Below are 8,891 nucleotides of genomic sequence, written 5' to 3'. Positions count from 1 at the left end.
AAAGTGGGGAGTTTTTTCCCCAACTATTAAAACATAACATGTAATTTCTCCTGTTTCACATACAACTCACGGCTGTAAGTCAAGTATCTAACACTGAACACAGGAGATAGTGGCCGGAACATTAGTACTGTATCAATATTACTGGGAAAAACATCATTTGCTTGTGTTACTGTTATATGTATAAAAAAGAACCCGTGTCATTGCAATGCCACCAAAAATCACAGGCTCCCCAGTAATGGGACCTAACACCAGTCATCTGACACTGGTGAACATCAAGAGTTCTTGGGCTGGGACTGGAGTGAAGCAAATGAGGCAGGTCAATTTGTGGCTGGATGCAAATATTTCTCACCCCACCTAGGATCTTCTCTCACGCCTTATATATTTATACATAACAGCTGTGGTGGTTTATTAGGCTCATCTTATCAGATGTCCATTTCCATAAACTGTAAAGCCTGAGAAATCAAGATGCTTTAATGGAAGCAGCTAGGTTGAATAAGGCAGGAATTTTTTTTAGATAAGCATTTTCTCAAAATGTAATAATTTCAGTTTTGTAATATTTAAAAATGGTGCTGCATGAGGAAAACTTCAGATTGAAGCTGATGACTGAAGAGGACCTGCAGAAACTTCCTGGGTGGCTGAATTGAGATCCTCAAAATCCCTACTCCTGGTTGTGCTCACTGACTGTATAAAATTGGAACGTCGCACTCCGGCCACGGGGGGGCAGTAGAGTATCATAAATATGTTAGAGTAGTGGGCGCTTCAGAGAGGAAAAGCGTGTTAAGCTCCGCTCATTTCTTCATATCGTGGGTTTAAGACACGCACTCTGTTAGGTGGAAGTAACTTTTGTCCTGCAAAGAAGAGTTATAAACAACTCGGGATATACATCTGGTCAGAGTGTCACCGTAAACCATAACCATGTCGGCCTCATCGACGAAAGTCAGTAGGAAGGAGAACTCAAATCACGACGGAGCGGACGAGACCTCTGGTAACGTTAAGGAATGGCGGCTATCCTGTGCAACGCCATTTTCATTTGTTTTTCGTCATTATGTTATTTTCATTGTCGTTTATTGTTTAGTTGAAATGTTATGTTTATGGATAAACCACTTAATTTACAAGTTTCCTGCCTATACGTATGGGGGTAAATAATGTTGTGCGGGACTATTCAGTAACGAAGCATACTAGCATAGGCTAACTATTTAGCATCGTGAGAAGAGGCTCGCTAGCTGTTAGCTTACATCGGCTACTAACAGCGAGTTCACACGAAGTAGGCCGGTGTTTGCATGCATACGCTGCATTTAGCGTGATGTGCAGTTATTGTTCATGTAGGCAGTTTTAGGAGGTTTGCTATAGGGTGGTATGCAGATCCCACACAGCTGTCCGTTTCCTCATGCACGTTTATGTCTAGAGCTTTAACAAACAACTGTTTGCCCATATTATTATTAGCTAGTGCAACATTCACGGTGTCCCTGTTCAAATCAGCCGAGCAAGGCCGACAACTGATAACAGTAGCTGTTCAGCAGAAGCATAGCCGTGCTTAGAAGGCTGGCTCAGTCTGTAGCTGAGCAAAATGTAAACAAGCGCTTCTTATTCGTTTAGGGAGTTGTAATGTCACCGTTCAGTTGTATCGTGAATGTTAATGCGCTTGACGTACACAAAGAGGTTTTGGTGAACCTGGCAGTAGTTATCAAGGTGAGGAAGATAGCATTTTGCAGCGAGACGTCGTTAAACCCCTCATTCAAACCGGGCCGCCTTTAGTAGCAACAGGAAACTCCAGACTGCGGGAGGCAGAAGGGTCTGGCTGCCATGGATCTACCACACGCACATCAACAGCAGCCAGACACAACCATGGCTGGCGTCCCGCTTTACGGAATAGATCGTGCATGGAAAGTGGATGGATGAGTGTTTTCGCTCTACTGAATTCAACACAGAACTAAAATATTCAAAGCACGACCATTCACTCTAAATTGATGCAGTAAAGTGCATATAAGTAGTTTAAGTTCACATCGAGAATATCTTAAACATTTTCATTACATTTGTGTATTATTTAAGCATGAAAAGGTTTTGTATTTACAAAGTGAAATTGGGTTACATAAAGCCTGGCTAAATTTGCAGCTAAAGCGGCTTTCATTGGGGCGATTAAGCAGATTTGTGTGTGTGTGGATAAAATGAATGATTCATGCCTTCCAAATACAAATGTTTTATGATATATCGTGGAGTTATTTGCTAGAAGAAGGTATAGCTTTACCGAAACAGATTCTCAAGTTAGGTTTGAGAAATAAAGAAACATTTATCAAAAGAGTAGCATTTACAGCCCTTACACAAAAATAGAAAAACTTACTACTGCTCGGGTGTCCCCTTCTTATTGCTCAGCAAGAAGAGGGCTTGCCACATTCATAATACAAAAGTATCCTGTTGAATTCTGTGACATTCTTGCAGATAAAGGGATAAAATATATGTACAAATTACATTGCTTATCATATGTATGATCTATAAGAATACAGACTGAAATTGATATGTGGTTGCACTGATTGCTTCAGAAGCAAAAAGGATTACAATAATTCGTGGAGATCTAAGTTGGGTAATGGATCCTAAGTTAACCACAAATAATAAAAAAAAATATCTGTAACGTTAGAGATGCAGAAATAGACATGTGCATCATAAATGTGTAGGAAGAGCTATATTCATTTTGCTTTTAAACAATACTGAAATCAAAATAGTGATGAAACTACAAACCACTGGTTTCTACCCACCATTCAGATATCACATCTAACACAATACAGTGTGTACATACATTTTGCCACATCGTGATAACTTTACACGCATGTTGTAATTGGTTGAACCATATCCTTATGCCATCAGGCCACAGTAGCCATGGGCGCCTTATGGTTTGAGCGAAGTTATATTTGTTGTTGGCAATGGTGTGTAACTTTATTTCAGAGGCCTTATTTAAAAGCTTTCTTTTCCTTTTAGAAAAGGAGCAACAGGAAGCAATTGAACACATCGATGAAGTACAGAATGAAATTGACAGGTGAGTTTTGTTGATCACAATTGAAATGTGGGTGCATGGAGAGTTTTCTTTTTGACCTTTCTTTCTTCCTCCCTCAGACTGAACGAACAGGCTAGTGAAGAAATTTTAAAAGTAGAGCAGAAGTACAACAAATTACGCCAGCCATTCTTTCAGAAGCGTTCGGAACTCATAGCCAAAATCCCCAATTTCTGGGTCACAACATTTGTCAACCATCCACAAGGTAAACCGTTGAATTACGTTCTTATCATCTTGTATTTGGTTGTGTGTCTGTGGTCAACAGATGACAAGTGTCTGTGTCTGACCTATAGTTTCAGCTCTTCTCGGGGAGGAGGACGAAGAAGCACTTCATTACTTGTCGAGGGTGGAAGTCACTGAGTTCGAAGATATCAAGTCTGGTTATAGAATAGATTTTGTGAGTTGTCAGATTCACTTTGTACATTGTAGATGGTGTGCCATACTCTGATACAAATGTGACACAGATGTCTTTTTTGCAGTATTTTGATGAGAATCCATATTTTGAGAACAAAGCTCTTTCCAAAGAGTTTAATGTAAACGAGAGTGGCGATCCTGTTTCCAAATCAACTGAAATCAAATGGAAAGCTGGAAAGGTTAGTTTGCATTTTGTTTTTGGCTAGTTTTTGACTTTATGAAAAATGTTTTCAGTTATGTTTTACATGTTACTACATAATCTCATTAACATAAGGAGGAGGAAACTAAAATTAAGAAAGTCAACAAATTGTGAGTTAGTGTTAGAAATTCCAATGCCATGCCTGTACTTCACCCTTTCTCTTGTTATCCCAATGCTGGGCTTTCTTGATGCTTTTCTTTCAGGTTTCTGCATATGTAACAATGCTTACAATTATTATACATTCTTGAATACAAATTTCCTCCCCAGGACCTGACAAAGCGTACAGGTCAGACGCCAAACAAAGCAGGGAAGAAGAGGCAACATGAGGAGCCAGAGAGCTTCTTCACCTGGTTTACCGACCACTCCGATGCAGGAGCTGACGAGCTTGGAGAGGTGATCAAGGATGACATCTGGCCTAACCCGCTGCAGTACTACTTGGTAGGATTGTTACACTTCATCTTGGCTACCTTAGTCTTAGGAAGCAGCAAGAGTTCATGAGGTGTATAAACTGAAGTGCTTCTGCATAGAAGTACAGGTACACCTTTTTTTTTGTAAATTTTGTCATGTTTAAGATGATGATTCATTCTTGTAACATTGTAGATAAGTCAGAAAACACAGAAAAGCATGCCATGGGCTCAGCTTTATTGGCCAGGTGTGTTGGACATGAGGAATTTGGCTCTGGTACAGCGGCTCTCAATGTGCATGTACATATCCCCATGCAAGGCAGCAGCAAGGGGCAAGTAAACTATATCAACATAAGGCTGTGTAGTATAAAAAATACAAAATAAGTGGTATAAACAATGCAAACAAAGAAATGTTTAGTAGGAAATGAGATAAAAAAAAAAAAAGAATACAAATTGAGTACTTAAAAATAGAAACCTGTACGAATCTGTACAATGGGTAAGGTAGACAACTAGCTACAACCCAGCTGAATCAAAATGAGCACCTTTTGCACTGGGCAAATTTGTCTCTATGTGAAGCCGGCTGTCTACACACCGAAAAGAGACAAATATTAAATATTTTCATTCTTAGCACCACCACATTTGTTTCATATTATTGGAGACCATTGGAATCAACACTTTGATTAACCTATGCAGCCATCCTCCTCACCGTTGTTCCTTCAGTTGCATGTGTTTTCCTTGTTTAGGCCCTACACATCAGCTACGCAACTGGTTGTGCCACTGATTTAATTTTAATAGGCAGTGCTCTGAAATTTGCTGTTTTTGACTGGGAACAAAATTTCACAATCAGTGTTAAGTTTAGCTGATTTTATTTTGTTAACTGCTTAATGATACAAATTAATTGGAGCGGGTGTGGCTCAGGAGTTAGAGCAGGTCGTTGCCTAACCGGAAGATTAGCGGTTCGATTCCCGGCTTGTCCGGTCCACATGTCGACGTGTCCTTGAGCAAGTCCCCAGTTGCTTGCGGTGATGACACCGGTGCATGAATGTGTGAGTGTTTAGGAGTGCGAATGGGTGAATGGCCAAATAGTGTGAAAGAGCTTTGAGTGTGCTGCACTGCATAAAAAAGCGCCTAACGATCTCCAACTTGTCCTCACAACCACAGTTTTCATCCTTTTTCATAGGTTTTTCACCGAAGTCGACATCTGTTCTTCCCGACAGTGCAACTGTGAAAAATGGTTTCACAAAAGATACACATTGAGCTGCAGAGTACCACGGGTTCCCAGCAAACTGCTGCATTGACTACTAGGTAGACAGTATTAGACAGGTGGTCATAATGTAATACCAGCAAACTGCTGCATTGACTGCTAGGTACATAGTATTAGACAGGTGGTCATAATGTAATGGCTGACCCATTTACAATAATTAGTGATTCTATGAAATACTGCACTGTGCGCATCCTGTACACACTTCCAAACTGGTGTAGAAGTCTCTAGCTGCTGCCTCTTGTTGTTCTGGTGTGGGATACAATCAAATAAAGCCATTATTGATGATGGATGGATGTTTTCTGCCTCTTGATGAGGGAAGAAGAAAGTTGCACCTACGCTCTTGGACCCAACCGATGACCAGAAAAGCAAAACAAGCTATTAGGTCAAATTAGGAAAGATGAAAGGGAATTAAGTTTCTTTTGTAATATTTACAGTTACATTTTGTAATGCAAAATACCATAGAACAAAGTCAAATGTGGTATTTCATAAACATTTTGCATTACACAATTTAAATTACCTGGCTAATGTTTCCCACACATGGCTATGTTAGATTTCTTTTAGCTGTTGGCTCTCTGGGTATTTACTGAAAGGCAGCAATAGATGCTAATGTTTAAGCACTGGCCAAAGTACATTTTTGGTTGCCCAGATGTGAATGTATATAAGAACAAACCAGAAAAGGCAATTTAATGCAGCTTAACACAGCCTTCCTTAACCGTGACACTTCAGTAAATGAAGACACATTAACAGAATGAAAATGTGACTGTTTAAACTAAAAACTCAAGTTTGTTTGTAAACATGCATATTTCCTGTCTCTTAGTTAATAGTCCAGTGTTTCCCATATATGAAATAATTTGTAGTTGCCTGCCACTATCAGGATTGACCACCACGTGTTGCTTTTCCTGGTTCTTATTTTTTCTATTTAAAATGGCTGAAGTATTGTTTTACTGTAGATCTGCACACAGTGCATCGATTGGCTCAGCCTCTCCTTGTTCCGCTCTCTAACACATGGACAACAGACCAACTGTGAATTAAGGTATGCAAGCCAGAATCAGGTGCTTAATTTGTAAATGTTTCTAAGGTCCCTGACATGGAGGATGAGGAAGGTGAAGGCGACGATGATGATGATGACGAAGAGGAGGGTCTGGAAGATATTGACGAGGGGGAAGAGGAGGAAGGTGAAGATGAAGATGAGGATGGTGATGGAGAAGATGGAGAGGTAAGGATATTGTTAAAGATGTGCTCACTTGATTGTTGAACCATTGATTTAATTGATCTGCTTGATGAAGACCTTTGCCGTCCTGTAGACGCCTCTGAAAATGTTTGAATAACTCAGATGACTCCTCTAAGAATCATGTTATTTTTGGAACAACCACTGTAAAAAATGTTTTTTTCTTTCAGGATGATGGTGAGGATGATTAAATGTTTCAGCCAATACCTTTTCCCAGTCCTCCCTCTGGTCATCCTACGACCCATGGGAACAAAATATTTTGTTTGTTTGGGGGGGGGTTTTGTAAAAGCTGATTTTTTTTTCCTCTGTGTGTTGTCTATCTTCTTCCTCTGCAGCCACGGCCTGTCTATAATGCCATGTTTAAAGACCAGCTCCATACTCAGCAGGTCTTCACGGGGTGGGGTGGGGTGGGGTGGGGGTGTCCGTGGCTGTCTGGAAATCTCATCTGTCATATGTCCCTACATCTCCCAAAGACATGCAAAAGCATAACAAAAAAAACACAAAAAAAATTGTAGCATTCTGCATGTCACCCTACCTAGAATGAAGATACGTACAATAGCGATTTCTATGTAAGATATAAAATGGCAGTTTCTGTTGAAGTTGTGAGTTCAATAAAAATAAGCCATGGTGCAGTGATAACTTAATCATAGCATCTGTAGCCACTTTTATATGTAAATGTATATTATAATATATCCAGTGGTGGGGGGTATTAAGTTAGAAGTTGCATTTTCCTTTGTGACATTGTACTAATGGAACTGACTGAAAGCACCAGCTTGTTCCTTTCAACCGTTGTAAATGTTTTTGGGATGTACATGTATCTTGGTAAGACAGTTAATTGTACACAGTTCATTGGGGAGGTCAAGTGGGGTAGCAGGGCTTTGAAATGAACTCTAGACTCGTGTTAAATAATTTTGGATCATTTTGTTTTTCCAGACACCCACGAAGTGAAATGTACATTTTTTAAAAAATATATAAACGTAAAACTTAAATTGAGCTTGGCTTTACATTGTGATATGGGAGAGAAAAAGTTGTCTGCAGTGTTTCTCCTGTTCCACTGGAAACCTGTTCACAATAAATTAAATGTACCAGTTGCTTTGTTTCAATAAATAAATGTATACATGATGTTTGGGGTAGTTTATTCATGTGTAGGCATTTCAACTCAAGATGTCTCATAAAACCTGTCCATGCTCTTTCACATGTCATTAGGCCAGTGCACAAGTTAGGTGGTTATATTTCTGAGATGTCATATAGGGAGCAAACGGTTGTCAAAAGTGTTGATTCATTTGTTTGGTCTAGTTCAGCTATGGGCCCCTGTTGTTGGTAGGACGGTTGGGCTTAACTGGAGGTAGCAGCATAACAGTTAATACAAAACACCAAATTGTGTTGCCTCAATTGAGCATAAAATATTTCTTAGAATCTTCCCCACATTCGATATAATTGCTTAACATACATAACCTGTATTTGCATGTATATTAGGACCTCCATTAGCCACTAGTTTCATTCTTTGCAGTCCATAAAAAGCACAGAAATCAGAGTGAAAGATGAAAACCATGTTTAAAGAAAATATGAGGTCAACAGCTGACAGTGAAGAACAAGAAAAAGGCTATACAGTCACAAGAAAAAGTAATGGTGCCGTTTACAGTCTCGTGGTTTGCTGCATAAATTGGTCAGGAAATGTGACCTGATCTTAACCAAAGTCACAAATATCACCAAACAGTATTTCTAAGATGAAACACAGTCCTGATCTTTCATGTCTTGAATGTGTGTTCAATAAAGACATGAAAGACCAGGACTGTTTGTGTTTTATGAGCTCAATGGTCAGTGTGTTACTGAAAAGGGAAGGTTTCCAGATCATATGATGTGAAGCCTAAAAGACTCCATAATGTACTGTATATAGACCCACTGGTTCATTTATTTACAGTGGATATAAAAAGTCTACACACCCCTGTTAAAATGCCAGGTTTCTGTGATGTAAAAAAACGAGACCAAGATAAATAATTCCAGAACTTTAGCCACCTTTAATGTGACCTATAACTTGTACAACTCAATTGAAAACAAACTGAAATCTGTTTTTCAGTGGGAAGTAAAAATAAAAAACTAAAATAATGTGGTTGCATTAGTGTGCACACCCTTATACTAATATTTTGTTGAAGCACCTTTTGATTTTATTACAGCACTCAGTCTTTTTGGGTATGAGTTTATCAGCAATGCACATCTTGACTCTGCAATATTTGCCCACTCTTCTTTGCAAAAACGCTCCAAATCTGTCAGATTGCGAGGGCATCTCCTATGCACAGCCCTCTTCAGATCACCCCACAGATGTTCAATCGGATTCAAGT

General features: G+C 39.4%; 1 protein-coding gene across 1 annotated transcript; it reads left to right on the top strand.

Moving 5' to 3' along the window:
• Positions 1-746: 746 nt before the first annotated feature.
• setb (SET nuclear proto-oncogene b) lies at positions 747-7,674 on the top strand. The gene is made up of 8 exons (XM_020618821.1): positions 747-985; positions 2,971-3,028; positions 3,106-3,248; positions 3,337-3,440; positions 3,523-3,636; positions 3,924-4,094; positions 6,403-6,540; positions 6,723-7,674. The coding sequence occupies exons 1-8, from the start codon at positions 916-918 to the stop codon at positions 6,741-6,743; spliced, it is 819 nt and encodes a 272-aa protein (XP_020474477.1). The 5' UTR covers positions 747-915; the 3' UTR covers positions 6,744-7,674.
• Positions 7,675-8,891: the final 1,217 nt, after the last annotated feature.

This window comes from Monopterus albus, unplaced genomic scaffold, assembly GCF_001952655.1.
Source record: "Monopterus albus unplaced genomic scaffold, M_albus_1.0 scaffold209.1, whole genome shotgun sequence".
Lineage (NCBI taxonomy): Eukaryota > Metazoa > Chordata > Actinopteri > Synbranchiformes > Synbranchidae > Monopterus > Monopterus albus.
Note: the sequence above shows the minus strand (reverse complement) of the source record. Positions and strands in the feature narration are given on the sequence as shown.

Bases quoted from the DNA above. Each gene is read 5' to 3' on its own strand.
- setb (XM_020618821.1), top strand. From the start codon at position 916: ATGTCGGCCTCATCGACGAAAGTCAGTAGGAAGGAGAACTCAAATCAC. The intron at 3,029-3,105 runs GTGAGTTTTGTT...TTCCTCCCTCAG, and splicing joins GTACAGAATGAAATTGACAG to ACTGAACGAACAGGCTAGTG. The intron at 3,441-3,522 runs GTGAGTTGTCAG...TCTTTTTTGCAG, and splicing joins CTGGTTATAGAATAGATTTT to TATTTTGATGAGAATCCATA.